The sequence below is a fragment of the Temnothorax americanus genome, unplaced genomic scaffold (assembly GCF_048541705.1).
Source record: "Temnothorax americanus isolate GAGA-0224 unplaced genomic scaffold, ASM4854170v1 Scaffold15, whole genome shotgun sequence".
NCBI classification, from domain to species: domain Eukaryota; kingdom Metazoa; phylum Arthropoda; class Insecta; order Hymenoptera; family Formicidae; genus Temnothorax; species Temnothorax americanus.
In genome coordinates this window covers 1,084,499-1,106,363 of record NW_027509286.1, presented here as the reverse complement: position 1 = coordinate 1,106,363, position 21,865 = coordinate 1,084,499, and the positions used below count along the sequence as shown (strand labels likewise).

General features: G+C 39.2%; 3 protein-coding genes across 3 annotated transcripts; 1 reads left to right on the top strand and 2 right to left on the bottom strand.

Annotated features, from left to right (window-relative positions):
* Positions 1-13,363: 13,363 nt before the first annotated feature.
* Cahbeta (carbonic anhydrase beta) lies at positions 13,364-16,879 on the bottom strand. The gene is made up of 5 exons (XM_077401716.1): positions 16,719-16,879; positions 15,146-15,230; positions 14,430-14,617; positions 14,145-14,336; positions 13,364-14,028 (listed from the first exon to the last, which is right to left on the bottom strand). The coding sequence occupies exons 1-5, from the start codon at positions 16,809-16,811 to the stop codon at positions 13,819-13,821; spliced, it is 768 nt and encodes a 255-aa protein (XP_077257842.1). The 5' UTR covers positions 16,812-16,879; the 3' UTR covers positions 13,364-13,818.
* Positions 16,880-17,197: 318 nt separating this feature from the next.
* Raga-b (Ras-related GTP binding A/B) lies at positions 17,198-19,817 on the bottom strand. Its single transcript, XM_077401715.1, has 6 exons — positions 19,551-19,817; positions 19,318-19,417; positions 18,867-19,251; positions 18,581-18,796; positions 18,239-18,354; positions 17,198-18,153 (listed from the first exon to the last, which is right to left on the bottom strand). The coding sequence occupies exons 1-6, from the start codon at positions 19,560-19,562 to the stop codon at positions 18,062-18,064; spliced, it is 921 nt and encodes a 306-aa protein (XP_077257841.1). The 5' UTR covers positions 19,563-19,817; the 3' UTR covers positions 17,198-18,061.
* A 537-nt stretch (positions 19,818-20,354) lies between these two features.
* On the top strand, positions 20,355-21,539 carry LOC143894988 (V-type proton ATPase subunit e 2). Its single transcript, XM_077401717.1, has 4 exons — positions 20,355-20,628; positions 20,903-20,950; positions 21,031-21,118; positions 21,231-21,539. The coding sequence occupies exons 1-4, from the start codon at positions 20,522-20,524 to the stop codon at positions 21,249-21,251; spliced, it is 264 nt and encodes an 87-aa protein (XP_077257843.1). The 5' UTR covers positions 20,355-20,521; the 3' UTR covers positions 21,252-21,539.
* The last annotated feature ends 326 nt before the right edge of the window (positions 21,540-21,865 follow it).

The window sequence follows — 21,865 nt, the reverse complement described above, 5'->3', positions numbered from 1 at the left end:
TTTGGTAAGACATCCCAGGTAGCCGAGTGAATATTAATAACGCCTGAAGACGTTCTAATGACGTATTAAGACGTTTTTACGCGTCATCCTGTTACCTGGGATATAATCTATATTTCATAAGATGAAGTAACAAGATCAGGCACACTATACACACAATCTGTCTCATCATCGCCACGTGTGTCTTGACGGTCGTGTCTCTCGATAAATAAAAGTCAAGATTTTTTTATAGCTTTTAGGTCCTTTTATCTCATTAACTTATGCCTGTGTTTCGTGATGGTGAGTTTTACTCTCATTTCCCCTCGAGTATTAACATTCATCGATATTTCTATCGAAAAATATCACTTGCAGTAAATTGGTAACCTGCACGCAAAGTGGTTCGGACAACCCAGATATACAATTAATTTGCGTCTTATTAATTTGCGAATGTCATTTCATTCGACACAAATTTGTTCATCGCAACTTAACAGGATGCTTTTATGAGCAATTACTACACCGTTAGCGCTACGGGACATTTCGCTACCGGATGGAGATAAAACAAGTTCTTGGAATTTAGCAGATTCTTTGATTTACATCTGAAATAAATTGCATCGTGGGTGGTAACGAATACCAATTCTTCAACAAGTTAGTATGCGGTGTTCCTACGGCCAACAAACACCTGCTTTCTCTTTTACAAGCTTGACACCGTAAAATCGACCGCGGCGCATTTTAAGGGTTTTTTGTATAAACGAAGACTTATGACAAAAAAGTTAATTTGCTCCTTCGGAACGATAAAGGACAATAAAGCTATGCCGCGCACGTAAGATTCTAGGAGACGGGCAATATGTCACATAAGAAAAAAAAACTTTATTTTATTCACCTGTTATTTGGAAAAAAAAATAAAGTTACACTAAGAAAAAAATATTTAGTTAGATGGCTGCTAATAGCCTATTCACTTAATGTAATACACATATTTATTTAGAATTAGATATTTTTACTTAATCTAAATAAAAATATTTAATTCTAAATAAAAATATGTGTATTACATTAAGTAAATAAGCGCTATTAGCAGCCATCTAAATAAATATTTTTTTGTGAATCTAAATATTTTTTTTCTCAGTGTACCATACAGAAATTCGAAGTGAAATATTTTTTTCAACTCGATCGGGAATGAAAAAATTCCGAGTCTTTTACTAAGCGTAAAATTCTAAGATATGTGTTTAACTAAATGAAAGGAACGATCTTGAGCATATTGTTTCGAGTATTTGTCACAAAGATCTTAGATCTTAAAAGATTATATCTCTTAAAAGATGAATCAGCTTCTATGTTTTATTGTTTTATGATGTTTGACTAGAATTTGACAAAAGTGCACAAAGGGCTTGCGTGCAAAAAAAGCGTATCGGAATGATGACGTCTAGCAGCTATAATTCAAGGTACCGTTCTACGGTTGAAAATACGGTTATCCGAATGAATAGGCTTTATTCCCTTTCGGGATCGTCATTCTCCACTTCCCTAATTTTTGCTGACGAATATAGGGTACTAAAACGCCAGCACCCTGTCTGTTAACCCGTTAACAACAAGTTAATAACTTCCGAGAGCGATTGGAGACGACATCAGATTGAGATTTATCATTTTTGACCATCGCGATAAATTTAGAATATTTCATATAGTTTCTATGATATATTTGCAACACGATCGTGGAACAATATCCGTATGAAAGATGTGAATAAAGCGCAATTCTCAACCGGCCGATACGCTCCCTTACGTTTTCTTGCGGCATAGCGCGCGCACACGTGCGATTGCGCATCGAAATTCGAGAGATGGTTATCGATAGATTGCTAATTGGAAAAAAAGTGACCGGATGGTGCGCCGTCCGGCCTTGCCAAGGACTCGCAAGACCTTTCTCGAAGAAGCCTGCGTACTCTGCGATCCAATGTCGTGTTCAACCCTACCGTGTGTACAAAGTGTACAAAGATAAGAGAAAGATAAGATAGCTCGTCTCTTTATCATATATTTTCCAGACGATATTGATAATCATATTATTGTCATTCCATACATTTTTTTCATACGTTTCTCATTTTTCTTGTTCGCATGCAGCGATTTTTACAGAATATGAATATGGAATTCCCCTTTCTGCTCTTCGTATATTACTTATCTTCGAAGAGATACGAGATACAATGGACAAGACTGATTCGTCACACGTACACGAAACACGGCCGTTATTTACGAAGCTCACAAAGAAATTTATTAGAGTTGCCCCGTTACACACTCGCAGCCACACCTGAGCACCGCCAGGCCGCCAGCTCGCCGCAGTCGTTACATAAATATGCGCGCGTTGTTGCCTTTTTTAACAATCCGTTTCGTAATTGTTTATCACCCCGAAACGGCCCGGTGAACGGGCCTGCCGCGTAATAAGTCGCACAAGAGCAATTTGAGAAGCGTGCGTGCACGATCTAAAACCACGTAACGTGTGCTTAAGAAATGGCAATTAATCAAAATATAATAATTACTAGTTTAATTGAGTGTTGAGTATTTAGTTCAGAGAACGGATGAGTTAAATTGAAAGTTATTTTTAACAATCATAAATAGATATAGTTAAAATACAGAATTTTTAGGAAAGAATAGACTATTATAACTTTTCTAACTTTTCGATACTCACTTTAAATATCTTATATTGCAATTAATTGTTATGCTCTTTTAAATTAAATTTCTTTTAATTAAAGAATTATAAGATTTTGTCGCCGTTCCGCACGTTGAAAAGAGCTTCTAGATTTCGAAAGTAATTTTAATTAATTATTTCTTTCTCCCCGAGAGAAAAAGAATATTGCATGCTTAAATTAATTAATTCTGAAACTTGGTTAAACTCTCGACCGACGCTTTAAATTCTTCATGGCCTCGACAGGCCACCGGTACACAAATATTTTTATTACGGGAAGTTAGTTTGGGGGCAGGTCTTTTCCTTTCCGGATGACCGTCTCGCGCGGTGACGCGATAACAAACAGTGCACGTGGACCTTACCTCGAAAAAAGGGGCAAGTAAGCCGCGCTCGCGGTACTAAGCGCCGAGCGGGACGGACATCTGGCTGCGTTACGTTGAAGAAGTCGCGGCCCTCGAGACCCCGAAAAAATGAGGACATTCCGAGGAGCGTGGGGTCCCACTCGTGCGCTCGAACGAAGTTCCGGATTCGAGTATAAACGAGAGGGGAGCCCCCCGCGCAGGACGGTGGTTTCGGCGGTAAAGCGCGCGCGCGCGCGCAGCGCGTCGGGCCCAAAGCCCTATTTTCGAAAGCGTAACTAGGTAAGCGCTCGTTGTTAATTTATGTAGCGCTCGATGAAAAAAAATGTGACACAGTTTCGGGGCCCGGTCGGCCGCGACCGAAGAAGCGGATGACTGGCTTAATTCTGCTATGCGTGATGGCTACTCGAGAGACACGTGCGCGCGAGCGCGCGGATCTCGTAGAAATGGACCGATCGTTGCTTCGACTCGTAAAATCTTTTTACCTCGAGAACCGCGTTGTTGGGCGGGAAAAACTACGCCCCAGTTACGTTGCTGGAAAGAAACGCCGCGGCGATGACTCGCCGTCTAATTATCCTGACGTTACCTGACTTGTGTGAATTTTTAATGCCCTGCCCGAGTAAATCCGAGTGTAAAGGACGGGCGGAGAGGGGAGAAAAAAGACTCCGCTCTTTTTTCAAATTTCGTATCTGTTCCGGAAACGTTATACCTGCGTCGGAAACGGTGTAAGGCTAATTAAGGTGGGCGTCGTTTCTGGGGCAGTAAAAGATGCGTCGTTTAAAGGAAGATTGATGGCCGAAGATCTAATGTGAAATAAATTTACGTTCTTTTCATTGTTCTTCAGGTTTGTGATTAATCAGCTGGTATGCGGAATATTTGAAGAATTGGACGATTTATTGTTGAAGGAAATGTCGGAAGTGTGGCAGTGTGCAGTTTCTATATATATCGCAATTTGTTAATGCATATGACTCTGAAAATGAATGGCAATATCTCTCATTTAGTTATTCGCTAAAATGGACAAGCGACGGAGGGAAAATGAAGACCTCGGCGGTGTAACAAAGCCGCGAGATAATATACATAATCGCGCGAGTGCGCCATTGTAAAATAGCGAAGTGCGATAAATGAAAAGTGAAAAGTATCACGGCCTCCCCCGCGTCCTAATTCGCACCGTCGCGTCGTCGTCGTCGCTTTTATTCCCCGACCAGCGAAGAAGACTCGTTAAGTTTCGTTCAAGACTCGTGACCGAGTGTCTTCTTCCCAAGCCGGTGCTTCTTCCCAGCCGGGGCTTGGGCCAATTGGAACGAGGAGAGTACGCCGAGCGATTGGCGCGGAAACGCGAAGGAAGAGAGGAAAGATCGCTCGTTTTATCCGAAACCAAGAGTGGGTCGCGTCCGCCTCGCGGCGGCCGATAACGAGCTCCCCCCACTAAATGATGTTATTCTATCTCATCTCGAAATTTTCTTACTGTTTTCTCATCTTATGATATATTTTATGACGTCAAAGACCGTCTTAGATAATATCTTAAGATGCTATTAATATGACTCTGTAATTGGTTTATGACATCTTAGATGGTCTTAAATATATAAGACTATATGAATACCTACCAGCCAAAGAGCAGTGTCGTTAAAAATCAGCTTGCTTTATCAAATTCTCGTCGATTTCCGAAACATATTCTTCAATCTCGCTTCGATGAAAATTAATTGGCGATCGACTAAAGTCCAATTCTTTATTTGAGATTTCACGTAACTCGATTCCGTGATCTTCTCCACGCTCGAGCTGTTCGTTCTAGGATATGTTATTCCGCTTGTTGCCCTCCTCCGCTCGCCAACAGCCTCTTCGGGGCCCCGTCGAGCGATCCTTCTCTCTCGCGGCCTCGCGGCTGTAACATAAAAAAAAGTCGAGCGAATTCTCTCCTCCGTCACCTCCCTTCTAGCCGCCGTCGCAGGGCCGCCGTCACTCTTCCGGTTTTGTCCTGTTTAACAAGTGGGCCAATCGAGATGGAGAGTAAATTGCGAGACGAGCCAGCTCGTGCGTGCTCGCGCCGAAGGAGACGCCGTGCGTGTTACGTGCGCTCGCGCGCGCGCACACACACACACACACACACACGTGTGGGCCTGTGTTTTTCTGCTACTGCTACGGCCGAAAGAGGATCTTATTATCGATAATGCTGGACCTCTCATTTCCCTGTCCTTCCATTTCAACTTCGTCGCGCGCGACTCTCAGCGTTTACGCGCGCGAGAGGGGAGCTTAAACGTACCTTTTAAACATAAATTGTGGCAATAACGGACATTATACTCGAATGAGAATAATTTCATCAATGTCTTAATAATTCGTGCTACGGGATTAACGTAACGTCGCCAGTTCTCTCAACGTGGGGATCGTTACTGTCAAAAACCCCCTTATTAATTTAGCGATGCCGCTAAAGTAAGCTGTGTTTTGTTAAACGAACGTGAAGATTCTTAGGTGATTCTTAGTGATTCCACCGATCATATTCAGATCGTGTTCTATTTAAAACCTCATTAAATTCACGGCAACGTCGACATGTTTATAGTCCTAAATAGAAAACTCCGCATCCGAGAACCTGTCGTAACTTTCACTGCGATGATAGAGTAGTCGCTGCCCATTCGCATTCACGACGATAGCTATACATGGATGATGATAAAAACGGTTCTAGAATGCTAAAACGTCAGGCGATCTACGTCTATATGTATACATATATGTAAGATGATCAAGATATCAAAGTTTTGATACAGTTCTCGTCTTTATCTCCGAAAGATCAATCGTAAAGGAACCATAGACGAAGCTTACACAGAAAATGATTTGAAAATATATATCTTTAGTTTCAACGTGAAAATCTTGAAAAAAAATTATATTGTGTTAAATAAAAAAAAACTTGCTTGGAAGTCACAAGAAAAAAAGTTGAAATAAAAAGTTGATATTCTTAGAAAAAGATTATAAATTGTTGAATATGTACGAAACAATGAATAGTTAATTTGAGTATTATATAAATATTGATTTAACTTTTTCTCTGTGTAGAGATATTCTCTTTTAACGCCACGTGTATACGTTAACGGCAGGAAAGTAGAATACGATAACGTAGAAGTTAAGTCGTGAGAGCAAGCCGTTGAAATCGCCGAGGTGATGACGCGCGCTCGGAGACTTCAACGCCCGCACGCGCGCGCGCGCGCGGAGATTTCAACGGTAGCGCATCTGTTGGAGTGGATACTCCGCAACTTTGACGCTTTCAGCGCCTTAAGTATCTTTCAATCGCGAGCAAACAGATAGGATTTGAGAAATATGTCGCAACTAAGAAACGCTTGTATCCAGAAACAATGGTCACTTTCATCGACCGCGTCATTAAAATAATTAATGACGCATTGTTAATTAAAATAATTACACCGGTACACATTGAGCATTCTAGCTATTAAAGTTTAGGTAGCACTATTATAATTAAAAATAATAGACAATAAAAAAAAACCTGGCAAACTGCAGACAATAAATTCATTTTTTTCAGGAAATTTAATTTAATAAAGTTAAACAAATTATGAAAATTATTCTGAAATTGTTAAGTTACGAATTGGGATATGTTTAATAGCTGCCAGAAGAAATGATAAAAAACGATATTGACTCTATCATTGGCGAATGATTACATTGTCCCATTTACCCAAGACTCTATAAAATACTCCGATTGATTCGAGACCTGCTGGCTCGTAACGAGATATTATACGCTTAAAAAGATGCGGTTCGCGTCGCGAGCGCGGGCAGGGACGTTCGAAGATACGCTTCGCTGATCCCGAGGCTCCATTAAAACCGATCGGGCCGAGCCGATGTTGCCGATCGGCGCGGCGCGGCGCGGCGCGTCGCGGTTACGGTGAAAATTGCACGAATTTTCGATGAGTGGACGCGCGCCCTGGATACGTAACCCTATCGACGTCGCGTCGCGACGTCGCGGTATGTATGGACATTAAGGCAACCGCGGCGACAACGGAACCGCGAATATAGCAGGCATAGTATAACATAGGTAAGTGTGCTTGTGGGTCAGTGGCACAAGAGCTGTTCGCCACCATCGCAGGCACAATGAACAGCCGCCGCCGCCGCCGCCGCCGCTGCCACAGTCGTCGCTTTGCCCGGTTGCGCTGAAGTAAAATCGTTACTTACGTTATATAGATCGGAGCACAGACAGCATTGTTCTTGAACTTATGCGCTCGAACGCATGAATCTACGCACGACAGGCGGTCGGTCCGTATAATACCCACATTGCGACGAAGAGGCGTCGACGCGGCAATAGTCGTTTGCATGAAGTATCATAGAAGGATATGCGCGTCGTTCCATTGTATCCGGAATCCTTCATCGAGATTAGCGTTCGCCTAACACAATTTCTGTCATCGAGATGATAAAGTGCGGGGGAATTGTGAGTTTATTTACTCGCACGCACTGTAAATCCAAGTGTGTTATTTCTACACGCATGAACGTCTAAAAATGACACATTAGACTGAAGCTCGTTTTACATGTTTTGTTAAATTAATATGTTTAATCATATTTTAAATTAAAAGTTAAGATTTAAAACGGATTTAAAACAAGAAATGTGTGAGAGGAGCTTCAGCTAAAATAACGCACGCTTGGATTTGCAGCAGTGTACGCGCACGTTGGAGAGTGAATTTCTTCTCTTGAAATGTGTGATTTGTAGTTTCACAGAAACTTAAAGAGCTAAGAAAATTTAAGAAGATTTATGTTTGTAATAAAATTATTTTTAATTCGTCATATGTCGTCATTTCGACCGGAAATAAAGCGTTTTGTACAATTCTCTTTATCAACTGATAGAATTTGATCGAAAACGCGATTAGGAGACTGGAAGTACTCTGGCCTGTTGCATTGTAGATGATTTAAAACAAGATTGAAATATATAATAAAAATAGGCTTTTGCGCAGCACACGGCAGAATTGTTTTATAAGAACTCGTCTGGCCTTTAGCGGAAGCATACAGTGCTGCAGCGACTGCTTCGTGAGTTCATTGCACCCTTTTGCGACATTTTATAATTACGACCGCCGTCGCCGTTACGTTCTGCGAACACCGTGCAAAAATGCGCGATATCATTGGGGAACATTCGACACACCGCGCTGAACGGAGTTGCCCAATAATAAGTCCCGCGGACGGCGCGGACATGATGATTTTTGTTAACGTGCTTTGACCCGTGCAACTTTTAAAAAGATTGTGCGTCTGGGCGGAATCTCGATGGTCAAGAACATATTTTTTATAATCTTCCAATTTAAGTAATTGTAATTTAATTATAATACTTATCTGAACTTAATTATAAATTAGTAGATATTAATATACCTAGGGGGTTACTGTCCTTATTTTTTATCAAAGTCGTTACTACTATATATGAATCTGGGGAGACCTTTATCTATTCTATTCATATCCCAGATAAACATTAGTATTTTTTGCCTTTTTTTTAAACGTCGAAACCTGCTTAAGCGAACCATAAGTTTTATTTAGAAACCTAACCTAACCATAAATAGGAAAGAAGTTATAAAAAGGCTTTAAAGAAGAATTTTTATATAACCAGAAAACAATTATATTTCCGCATGAATTTTCCGGACCCATCAAGGATAGTAATATATAGGGTTAAAATATTTATATAAAATATATATGTTCTTTTTATATTATTTTTGTATATTACATTTCAAATGTCGTCATCACTGCATTTAGACAATCTCCCAAAAATTATGAATTTAATTATGTTAGTTTTAACAGTACTTCTCAGAAGTTTTTCAGAATCAAAAATAATTGCATCGCAGGTACAAGATCCGATGATTTGGTTTTAGGAATGAAAGCAGTTACTAGAAATATTTATCCTTTCAAGAAAGCAATGATAGAACTAAAATGAAAGACATTCTTATAATGACGAACTCGAGAAGGGCCGCTTCGTATTCGTCACGTTGCGCCAGAATTATACAGTTACAATGTTACGACATTCTAACTGTCTCACTTGGGATTTCGGGTATTTACAAAAGCGGCAGGGGTCAGCCACGCGGGACCTGTATGTCGGGCCTCTACACCTTGACATTCGACCGGCGAACAGAGAAAATCGTGTCAAACGTACAGCGTTCGTGACTTCCTCGACCTAAATTCGGTCGAAAAACGCGATCGAAAACGTCGGAAACTACCTGATGGCAGATTAAGTTGCGGAGGCGGCGAGGAGCTCGTTAATTTCACGTAGACCTTAACGGAAATTTAATCTGAAACCTTGGAATACCTAACGTCAAAAATTAAAGAAGCACGTGTGTGTGCGGGTCGCATGCGTCGAATACGTATCCTTTCACTTAGAAGACCACGCGCGCGCTTACTAGCCAGTGAAATTTTTACGAACGATTAACCAAGATGAAAAATAATTATCGCCGCGGAATATTTGGTCAAAAGTGAAAGGCGAGTTTAGTCCGATTTTATTATATTCAGAGGTCACACTTTTTCGTTCTTCGGATCGATCGGAGATCAATTTAAGAAGCGAAAATAACGAAGTAAGAAATATCGTGGTGCAAGACACAAATCGTCGATCTCATAATTTTTATTGGAGGCGTGATTATGTGTTGTCCTTGTCTTTTGCAAAGATGTGCGCATCGCATATGCATGCGTAACAAGCTACCGTCTACAGTGGAACTCACTTTTACTCAGGCGTGAAAACAAACACGCGGCACGTAAGGATTTCGCGCGGTGGGCCAGGAAGAGGTTCTTACGACCAATTTTGCCAACACGCCATAATCGCCATATATTAGTTTCTTTCGATTCTATACATCGCCAGAAAATCTTTTACTAAGAAGATCTGCGCAGAAAAGACTTGAATATTTAAGTAGTCAAAATGCACCATGTCGTATTTATCGCTTACATGCAGGGATATCAAATTAAATTGAAGAATTATAGAATTTGGCACATTAAATGTTATTATATATATTTGTGAATTTAATTTCGTTTAGCTTAAAATCGTTTTTATGCAGCTTGGTCAGTTTTTGCGCGAGTTTGCAAAAATTCAAACGGATTGTCCGACTCTATTTATCGCTCTTATTACATATATACATCTTTCGCATTGCACCTTTCACGTAACTCAGGACGGACATTAAACGACCTACCGAAGTATTCTGCCCGCTAATTAATTACGTGAGTAATTATATTGCACGTCCGACTATTTTCCATCGCCACGACGGAATAACGCCATGACACAGGCATAAAGTTTCGGAAAGATACGAGCGTAACGAAGTGGTAATGCCACCGCGCGGCGGCGGGTGCGGAGTTGCGGAGCGCGGAGCGCGTTATGCTTCGGCACGCACCACTGGCCGCGCACTCTTTTTTCTCGGACGAGTGTAACGCGAGGAAAAAAGAGATCGTGCAAAATCGTGACATCGTTCTCTTATCCTCTTATCCGTTTTCGTCGATAAAATATTATAATTTCATCGGGAGAACGGCCACGCCGCTCGACAACCTGGGACGGAGGAATGGCTTTAAAAATTACTGCACAGTTCCACAAAGATGAAGCGGCAATATTTTGAAATCTTTCCAAAAAGCTATTAGATATTTTATTTAAAAAATAAACGATGTAGAGAGACCCTTTTAGAATAATCGACAAATTCAACTCATTTTTGCACTTCATAATTGCAAAAGAATTAGAATTATCGTGTAAATGATTTGAAACTTCTAATCGACATTGAATTTCTTTATCTTATACAGTAGTGTTTCTTAAGTAAATATAAAAAAATTGAAGGGGATATTCTATGGCTTATTTTAAGAAGAAAAGGTCCTACAAACATATGTCCTAAACGCTAAATTCTAAACTGCTTCGTTTTCAACATACAAGATGTCAAAAAGTTGTGAAAAAAATATAAAAATTTCAGAAATATAAAAAACGTTTAAAGATATTTTATTCAAATTTAGTATGCGTACATGTGGTATTAAGAACTATTTTCCAGTACTGATGGAACATTTTCAGATCTACCAGGGTGGTATGGGTAATCACATTAAGCTTTTTTAATAAGAAAATAGTACGCCACTGCTTTTTTCAAGTTTAACAATTTTTAGTTCCTTTTTTTTTTAATTTTCGAACTAAAACTACAAAAACTACCTGTAGTGTTTTTTTTTAATAATGCGCCGCTTTCGAGATAAAGTAAAAAAATTGAAATTAAAAATTGCAAACACAATCATGCGTGTATCAATACTGATCAATATCATTGCTGGAGAAAATAGTTCTTAATGCACGGTTCTTACATGAACAAATATTAAATTTGAATAAAACAGCTTTAAATGTTTCCTAGATTTTCGAAATTTTCATATTCTTTCACAACTTTGACACTGTATTTTGAAAACGAAGCAGTTTAGGGCATATGCTTATAGGAATTTTCTTTCTAAAATAAGCCGCGGAATATCTCTTTCAATTTTTCCATACTTACTTAGAAAACACCCTGCATATATATATATATATATATATATATATATATATATATATATATATATATATTGCACATATTATTGAATATATAATTTACGTTAGTTTAAGAGGTGATTCACAAAATTGCCGAGTGCTTTGAAACTCAATGGTTAATCAAGAACTTATTTTTGAAATAAATTTTTTCTTTTTTATTTTTTGGTACACATAAATTATAAAAATTATTGTCATTACGTGTCTGTTCTATTGTCTCTTTTCCTTTTTACATCGGAAACCTTTGTCAAGTTATTCTAAAGAATCGTTCGATCAATTTCATAAAATAGTGTTATTTGTCATTTGTAACAAATGGAAAATTATTAATTTATGGCTACCGTCAGAAGCCACTTGAGCTCAAAGGTGCCGAAAGCCGTTGGATCTTTTTTCCCTATATATTTTTGAAACCAAAAAAATTTGTTCTTTTTCGAAGAACCTCTTAAACTGCAATAAGTTACGAGTGAGAAACAAGAGTATATTTTGTCTCACTCTAATAACTTCTTCCAAAAAGAACAACATAAGCTAAAAGAACATTGCTACTGAATCGTCTTGGTGGGAAATATTCTTACTTAAAATTGTCATCCGTGCCAATGCTATTACATCCGTCGGACAGTCCTAAGATACAGAGAACGCATTCTTTGATGACCTACCAGGTAGGTCAAACAGGTAGGTCAAACAGGTAAGGCTACCTGAATTACACAATGATTTTTGGCCGCACAATGCGTCCGTGGTGGGTCTATTTTGATGCACTGACCTAAACGGCACTTGCCGGGGCACTTGTCGCAGTATATTAACAACGATAACCCGCGGCGATCTTTCGTTGGTCGATAAGTGGAATCTCAAAATAACGTGCCCCGGGCCCGAAACGTGTCGGCAAAGAGACCGCGTATACACGAGTTCCGGTTCTTCCGGAATCTCTTTCTTCAGCCGCCACGTTCTAACCGGCCTAACTGGACGATTCCGTTGGAAACTGGGAGGAACTTCTCTTCACTTTTACCGCGTGGCGGACGGAAAAGTGCGAACTACGCGCGCGCGCGCGCGCGCGCACGCACCCGTTTTTCACGCGTGCTTACGTAGCCGGGGGCCGCAAAAACTCGGGACTCGCGATCTCGTTGGATTATTTCACCAGTATACCTGTCTTACGGCAAACAGGGAAAATAAATGCAAAAGCAATTTCGGTTCTTCAAGCGTTTACGTCAAACTTAGACTACTAATTTTCTAATAATTCCGTAAATCTTAAAAAAAAGGAGAGGAGGGAAAGAGAGTGTATTTGTCATATAATTCGTAATGCGCGACAGTGTCTCCTTTTCAATTCCTTTCTACATTTGTACACTTAAAAAATCTAATTTCTTGTATAAATCTCTAAAACAAGTTAAATTTTAAACTGTACTTCTTTTATTTTTTATGTATTTAATTATTTATTTATTTAATTTCCAAAGTACCCCCCCAAAAATTGTATAGCTAACGGCGCCAATGGTGTCGCATCTCTCGGTGTTGTTAGAAATATGTAGACTTGATAATAATTAAGCTTTATAGACGTTCACACAGATTGATAGGAAAAAATCCGATATATAAGTTCAAATTTAATCTCGCAAATATAAAGAGAGCACATTAGAACTTTATATCGCATTTATTTAGAATTTTAGAGCCTTCCTAAAAATCGTCTAGAGGAGAATCCTGACGCCTATACGACGCTCCGCAACTCTGATTTCTGCGACTTCTTTCGTTGTTTTGCTTTCTCTTTCAGAACTGGCATGCTCTAGTTCGTCCGGAGCGGTCCGTCCATCTATCGGTGGACTATCTTTTGTCGACTTGAGACTTTGATTCTTTTCTCGATCTAATCGAGCCGAACTGGCGAGCGTTAAACCATAAAATCGGGAGGAAGGGACAAGCGAAGGGACACGTAGCAAAGTTCACTTTACTCCGTTACACGAATATCTTTATATTTCGCCACACAGCAAATATCAATCAGTATATCTCTCTCATAATTCAATATATTTTATATTATAAATAGATATATATTATATATGTATGTATATTATATATAAAAAATAGATATATAATTATACAATGAGTTTGGTGAAGAATGTATTTTGTGCTAAACTCGAACTGCGTCTGAAGTTCGATAATTCCAACAAAGCGCAACGTATTGTGCACTTTGCAATAATAATAAGCGATAAAGATTCAGATTATTATCATTAGCGAGTCTTCTCAAGAGTATATAAAGAGTATATTAAGCCCCTGGAAGTTTAATACATAAAAATATACGATTACTTTACGCGGTTTAACTCGCATAGCTCTGGCAACATAATTTTAGCGTTGGATTATAAATAATATCCGAATTATCTGTAAAAAAAAGATTTTTACGAGTAGTATTTCTTAATTTCCTTAATCAAGAGCGGCTCCGTCGTTTCATTTATCTCAACGAATCTCTTGTTGGCTCGGCTAAAGTAATAAATGTCGCCGGTGTAAATGTCGAACCACAGCGCGTGGATGTGCAGATCGTGCCTCTCCAGGCGCTTCTTCAGGAACCCGTACGACGCGATGTTCTGGAGCTGCTGCAACGTGTTGATCTGCAACAAGACAAGTTTCCTCGAGTGTCAACGAGACAGACGACCGGCGCGGCGGCGCGGCGGCGCGGCGGCGCGGCGGCGCGGCGGCGTGGCGTCTCGCTCGACCGTGTACTGACTTGCGACAGTTTGTCCTCGATGGCAAACTTGTCCTCCGGATCGATGTAAGCGACGAATTTTCGCAGCGGCGTCTCGGCCTGGAAGAGGATCGGCTCGCGGAAACCGGCTACCTCGAGATGCTGAAACTTCGCCAGGCTGCTGCTGGCGTGCGCGCACAGCCACGCTCTCAGCGGCGACATTCTCCTGTTGGTCTGAAATTCGGACGGCGTTATCGCTCGCAAAGGCGAGACGCGAGAAAAGAAAAAGAAAGAGAGTTTATATCGCGGACGAATCGGGAAACGCACTTGTGACGCGAACTCCTCGTCCCGTAGAGCGTAGAGCAGATTCATCGCCTTGCAATCGCTGTGGCCGCAAACTATAACGTGCCTTATGTCGTTCACCACGCATCCCAGCTCCAACGCCGCCGATTCGCACATGGTAAATTCGTCCACGAAGTGCTGCGAGTGCGGCACGACATTACCGGGGTTTCGGACTGAAAAGGTAAACTTTGTTAGGCCGTCCGATATACGTTGCTCGTTCTTCGGCTCTTTCGTTCCTTCCATGAGTGATGGATGAATTGAGAAATTCGGAAACCCCACGTCCAGTAAAAAAAATATTCCGAAAAGCACAAAAATCCTTGCAAAAATCGTCATGCTAAGAACAGTATCTTTTAGAATCATTTTATTACAAATATATATGTATAAAGGAGATACAAATACAATATGTTTAAAAATATATACATATAACAAACGAAAAATTAAATTTAGAAAAGAAGATACTAACAATTTGAATAAATTGGTTTTCGTGGTTCTCCTAATAAAAATAAAATTTTGATAAATAAGAATAATTATGTCCACAATTGAGATTATTGCATCGAATGAATGTTGTACTCGTTCTCTCGTTATAGAGGATCTGATGTTGTACTTATTAGAAAAAGGGAAAAAAATACACTGCGATGAGATCAGAAAAATTAAAGAAGCAACAGGGGGTTACGCGATAATGCAACTATAATAGATCGTACCGACAAACATGTCTCCAACGTTCGTTTCCGTAAATCTAGTTGGGATCATCCGGGAGTCCATGCAGGTAAAGAACACTGCCTTTGGCTGTGATAGGAGTAACAGACATCAAATTACAAGCTGTGCTAACAATATATACGGCATAGGACGAAGGTCTAGATAAATTTTTCTTTTGTGTATAATACTATATGTATACTAGTCCCATTTTAAGTGCCCACTTAAATTTTAGATAATTTATGAATTTATTTATAAAGATATTTAGAGAATTTAGAAGATTTAATCTATATATATATATATTAGATGAGAAAATATTAGATTTATTAAGATGTTCAAAGTATACGAAATACAAAGACGTCTCTTCTGAAATTTTTTAGAATTTTTTCTTTATATTGTCAAGAGTAGAGAATCTAAAACAGAGTAGGGAATCTAGAAGACGTTTAAAAAATATCTAAGACGTCTTTTTTAGACATGCGTGCTGTTTGGGGAGGTGTATATGATATAAATTGAATGTTATACATACATATATACACGGAGGAAGGAAGGGCTATTTGAGTCAATTCAAGAATTACGTACATAATTAAATACATAAATTAAAAATATAAAGATACTATAAAATAAAAGAAACAAATTATAAATATTTATAATAAATAACGAAATCATTGCAAAATTATATTGTAGTAACATTAGGTCTAGATATTTATTCCTTCAATCATTTATGTGATGTTAATAATATACTTTTAATCGTGCACCAGAAAAATAAAATTAAAAATTTGGATAAAAAATTTTCAAGACGAGAAACAGCTTGTCAATTTTCAGGGTGTAGGAAGTAGCTTTTTTTTAATCACGGGGCTTTTTGTCTTGAAAATTCTTTATCCGACTTTTTTCCTTAACTGACTTAAATTATAGCCTCTTCTAACCATATTTCGCAGCCACAGTTTTAGTGCACTTTTAGTAACATCGAAAAATATTCTTTGACATCCTAATCAAACGAGCATACTCTACTGATAAAAACAAAACCTACTATAATTAATATTCAAAATATATTCCATATATAGTCAGTAAGATAGATGTTCTCTGCCTGATATCTAAATTACAGTATTATCAATAAAGCTCTACCAATATTTCCCTGACATAACAGCATAAGGTAAATACCCTGTCTGTCGATATCTAATCTACGGTACTCCACTAGTAAAAGCAGAACACGAATTTTTCCCTGGCGAAGGCGAAACACCGTCAATAAAGCAAGTGCGGCAAGTGCCATCCCATCATTAGATACGCGTACTTTAATCAACTATCGGTCAATCGATGGTTCGAGGTCATAACACGGGCCACTGCATTTAAAACGAATGATATTATTATTATTATTATTAACCAAGTCGTATTAATTGTATTAAATAAACGGAGTTGCAAGTTTGTTTTTGACAGCCCGCTGTCACCTGACGATGTATAGGGGGTAATATCAACAAAACGCACGTGGACTCGGCGTGGCAGCGCGAGAGATACCTGTCTTGTTACCTATATATCGAAAAAATCATCACGCGAGATTTTTTTCTTTCAACGTAGTATAGAACGTACCTCGGGATGGTCTTTGACTTGTTGAAATTGCTTCACCATTCCTTCCCGATGGCACTTCCTGTACTTCATGATCCCCTTGAGTATTCTGTCCATCGCGACATTCGAGCGATAACTGTGGAATAAATCGCAAGAAACCTGTTTTCCGAACGTGAGGACAGCACACTATTCCGCCATTTGGTAACTGACGGCGGGAAATTTAATTTCCCTCTGATCTATGACAGGAACAAACGCCGAATCTTTTTTTCTTTAATTCAAACTTCTTCGACTTCATAAAATACACTAAAAACTAAAAAAAAAAAAAGTTTGAACGAGTATGTACAACCTATATTTTAAAAAAATTGAAAACCAGGTGGTTTCTAATATATAAATCCATTTTACTTTTAGAATCTATTTCATCGAGACTCTATTTCTATCGATTCTAATAATTTTAAATAACTATTATTCGACGTAGAAGAAATACAAGTCTACAAACAAGCCTATTCGTGGTTATAATTTATTTGCACATTTAAAAAATACATCAATTTCGTTACACGTCGTATGTAAACTTTGCGTTTAAGGATGTAAACATACAAATACACCGCGTACAATCCTTCTCCACGAAATTGACGTTAACCATTTATCGACTTTACAACCATAGCACGATGCAACACAGGCTGCACATCCACTCGATAGCTCCTTTTATATTTGAGAACAATCCTCAGTAGTAAAAGCTATCAAGTGAACACATGATTAAGAGCGGTTATACGTATCTGTTATCTTCATCGGAAGCTTCTCCACCGTCATGAATCACTTTCGAGAACAGAAGCTCTCAAGTGGACGTTCAGTCATCCATCGTGACGCACGTAGATACAGAAAGAAAGACATATGTTTGCAATAATTTATTTATAACTAACATTCGTTGGATGTTATTGCTACATGATTCGAATCGCGAATGATCCTTTAATCGAAAATGTAAAAAAAAAAAAAAAAAACCCGATTCCAAATGAAGCGAGAATATCGCGTATAAACGGGAACTGTTCTACGTCGATAAATCGCAGATGCATTATGACCATATTACATCCGCAAGTAACACGTGGGATGAATTTATATTGATACAGTCCTAATATATGGCCTGAAATACAGCGATAACCGTCAGCCTCTTTCGGACACGTCGATTCTATACTTGTTTCGTCATAAACGCTCACGTTGAAAGCCACGGATTGTATATACTTTGTGACTCTCGATCTCGTCGATAATCGTATCCTCTCCCGCGATTGCGCTTTATCAACGATACGATTCCAGAAAATTCAGCAATTGTTAAGAGAATGGACCCGGGTGACGAGGCGCCTGGGTCGCGCCGACTTCTATCTGCTCAACGCCGAGCTCTGGCTGGCACGCTCCAACTTTTCAAAGTGTTTCCGCGCGTTGCGTATATTTATTAATGTCGCCGCGGATGCTGAAAGAAGACCGCCACGTTTCAACATTTTTATTGGCATCTTCAACGCCAGGTTTCACGCAACGTGGAAATTTCAGATACTCACGTATAGTTGGATCGGACATGATGACCATCACGTATGTATTTGAGGTAAATATATCGATGAAGGCCGCGAAATTGGTGTTTCTAACTTCCATACTTTGAAACTGCGCCGCCAACTTGCTGCAAAGTCAACAAAATGTTTCATCTCGTTCTTATTAAGCCTGTATCAGACTATGGATTGGGATTGAGAGATTAGATTAAAATTTAATCAATCGGAATAAAGAAAACCAACCTCAAGTTTAGCGAACTTTGCTCTAACCGGTCAAATTTCAATCCAATCTCAATCTCAATCCATAGTCTGATACAGGCCTTAGACCTGTTACTTTTCCGCGTGACTCGTACTTACCTGCAACTCAGTTTGAATTGCTTTATTATGTTGGAAACCTTCTCGAAGCGATGAACGTCTCTGTGAAACTGTCGCTGGCAATGACTTATTACTAGGAAGGTCGCTCTTTCAAACAGAAGAACTTCGTCCGCGTCGATAATATTAGCAAACTGATTCAAGCTTTGTTCAAGTTCCTTCACATTGGGGATCAGCATATATACAATGGACGACCACGCCCTACAATAACGATTTAACGAGGGTTTAATAGCACTTGTCCGCTTTAATTGCACTTTTATTCGATACATACCTGTATAACGTTTCGTCCCATATGCTCGTTCTGAAGCAGGTGCACTCTAAAGGCAAGCTCAGTCTTTTCAGATCTTCCTCTCTTTCCCTGAAAATGTAGTCGCGTTGGTCCTCCTGCACGAGATCCATTTTGTGAACCAGGCAAAATATCTTCGCCTCCGGACTATTCTGCAGTATCGCCTCTAAGCAGCTCTGATAATAATGCATATCTTTGTCCAATTCCCTCGACTCAACGTCAAAGACATATATTAACACCTCCACATTTCTGAATATGTTGTCGCGTTGCGACGCGAAATAATTCTCCATGAATGCCTCTTGCCCTCCGCAATCCCACAAGTTCAGGACGAGATTGCCGAGAAAACGAACGTGGGAGTGTTCTACGTCGACTGTAATAAATTGCGTTGCATTAGTCCCTCTTTTGGCGACTATTTACCGTAATATACGTAGCTTACTTGTCGCTCCCAGACGATGGGTATCGCGAGCGATGTAGTTGGCGAAGATAATGCTTCGCATACTTGTCTTTCCGGACCCACTCTTGCCCATTAACAGCACCTAAATTGGAGCACGTTATTCATAAAATTGCCTCGCGGGACAAAGAAGTGTTTTCCATACGAAATAAAACTTATGCGAGAGAAGAAAGAATGCAATTCCATGCGTTTTAGTAATATAAAGAGAAAATGTTTACCTTCTTCTTCATCTTGAATGAGTACCGTTGGTTTCAATAAAGCCTTCTGGAAAAAGAGTTTCACACAATACACGCTGGCTGGCCTCGTCAACTGCCGTGTTTGGCTTATCAACTGCTCTCCGCCACTCCGCCCTAGAGCAAGGATCGCGCGCAGTAATACACTCAACCTATACGGCCTACACGGCTGCCTATCGACGCGCCATGCTCTTAATGCGCTGGTAGCACATCCACCTGATCCACCACGTCCGTGTGCTTCTGCTGGCTTTGGCTGGCTTCTGCACTTCTGCCTTCTGCTGTCGAGTGTCGAGCGTCCGAATGTACAGCGTACATACAGGCACCTATACATACAGGGTGTCGCGAAAGAAGTGTGCGTGTCTCGAATCTCGAATCTCGATCGATCTGTATTCGAATCTTTCACGTTGAAAAAGGTGATTGAATTTGCTTGTTTATTTATTGAGTTTAATTAACGGTGTCCATCGAGTTGTGTCGTAAAGAATTCCAACAATGGGAACGTAATGCGAAACGTCGCGCAACATCCCGGAGGCTTTGAATTTCATATCCGCAATAAAAATGCAATAAATTATTAAAATATTAATAGAGCAATAAGGAGCAATCATTTGATGTTGGATTTAGTTGCACAAAGTTATTTCAGTTATTTGAAATATGTTTTTGAGTAAATTATAAATTTTACGTTTTTCGAACATATACGAGTCTCGATACTCTCGATCGATCGATCCTGTTTACGGCACCGCGAGTGCACTAGCGCAAGTAGTGCAGCATATCTACTCTCTTTGCAAGCTCCTCGGTTAGATCGATGTGTCACGTGAACAGTACGAAGAATTCTCTCATGTGATCTGATGTGATCCCTTCAGTTTTCGATAGCTGTAAATAGCTCGCGCGTGATACGGCCGTTTGCTCCGCGCTCGTACGCCACTTTTCGAAGGATCTGTGATCAGACAGGAAGAAAAAAAATGGGCGCTTCCGCGTTACCCGTGATAGTCTTCACGCTTCTCTGGGGTATCGTCCTGTTCCTTGGAGTAGCTCTGCCACTTTTCGTTCCGAAGGGACCAAACCGAGGGTAAATAGACGCTCTCAACGCTCTTATTTGCCGTCGCGCATTCCTGTTCCGTTGCAATTCACATGTGCATAAATCTCACGAAACGGACGGATATTTTCTCTCGCGCAAACATATTTTTTCTTCCGACGTCACAGCTCTTGCAAAATTTGGCAATAACAACGAGGCGTTTTGCTTAACTGTCCATGAAGATTTCCGCTAATAGAGATACTTCGAAAGCGTCAACAATTCGCTCGAGTATTATTCATAATTAATTTTAATTTATGTGTGTTTCTAGGATACTACAAGTTCTACTGGTGTTAACGGGCTTTACGTGCTGGTTATTGTAAGTACAGCATCTTCTTGACGCATCTTGTCGCTTCGATTTATATTTGTTATCAATACGTAAATGAAATTTTCTTACAGCTGGCTATGCTGCTACATGGCGCAGATGAATCCATTGATCGGACCGAAGTTAGATAATGTAACCATCCTAGTTATGGCTCGAGAATGGGTACGTAAAAAACATATCAATTATTGTCGTTAAGCAATTACATAAGGAAATGTATAAATAATTTATATTTGTAGGTATATTACTGTCTATAATGCACGTTGTTTTATTACAGGGTAATCCTATTTCCGGCTAATGAACATTCCACGGCGCGCGAAATTTTTGATTTCAAGTATATACATCCATTCCCCCGACGTTACTTTTAACGAAATTGTATAATTATAAATGTGTAAAATTATACGAAGGTAAAACAAAATGCCAGTACATGTTAATAATTCCTATAAATGGAATAATTGTAATTCAGTTATATATTATATAATTTAATTTGTATATATATAAGATATCTATCGTAATTGCTTAGAAATGTGTAAGAATTTTAACGTAATAATCATTTGAAGAAACTATTGTTGGGAAAACGAAATAACGTTGTTTTAATCAAACACATCCTTGTATCGCTCAAACCTGTGTTTCCCAGCAAAAGAAATGATACAAAAGATTAAGAATAGAAAACCTATGTGCAATAAATAATTAAAATCTCACATTATTCAATAAAATTGTACTTTATAATTCATAAAATATAATTATTATACATCAGAAGTCCTATCCTATATATTTTAATACGACTTGAATTTATAAGATTTATTTTCGAACAAAGATTTTTTTTAAGGATGTTGTAAAGCGATGATATGTATATTACAGTAAAATATATAATAATTTATTGTTACGCAAAATAGCGATTTATGTCCTGAA

Bases quoted from the DNA above. Each gene is read 5' to 3' on its own strand.
- Cahbeta (XM_077401716.1), bottom strand. From the start codon at position 16,811: ATGGACAGAATACTCAAGGGGATCATGAAGTACAGGAAGTGCCATCGG. The intron at 15,231-16,718 runs GTACGTTCTATA...CTCCTATCACAG, and splicing joins AAGTCAAAGACCATCCCGAG to CCAAAGGCAGTGTTCTTTAC. The intron at 14,337-14,429 runs GTGCGTTTCCCG...TCCGAATTTCAG, and splicing joins ACGAGGAGTTCGCGTCACAA to ACCAACAGGAGAATGTCGCC.
- Raga-b (XM_077401715.1), bottom strand. The intron at 18,797-18,866 runs GTATGTATCGAA...TCGTTATTGTAG, and splicing joins TGGGACGAAACGTTATACAG to GGCGTGGTCGTCCATTGTAT. The intron at 18,154-18,238 runs GTGAGTATCTGA...GTCTTCTTTCAG, and splicing joins CATGTCCGATCCAACTATAC to CATCCGCGGCGACATTAATA.
- LOC143894988 (XM_077401717.1), top strand. From the start codon at position 20,522: ATGGGCGCTTCCGCGTTACCCGTGATAGTCTTCACGCTTCTCTGGGGT. The intron at 20,629-20,902 runs GTAAATAGACGC...GTGTGTTTCTAG, and splicing joins CCGAAGGGACCAAACCGAGG to GATACTACAAGTTCTACTGG. The intron at 20,951-21,030 runs GTAAGTACAGCA...ATTTTCTTACAG, and splicing joins GGCTTTACGTGCTGGTTATT to CTGGCTATGCTGCTACATGG.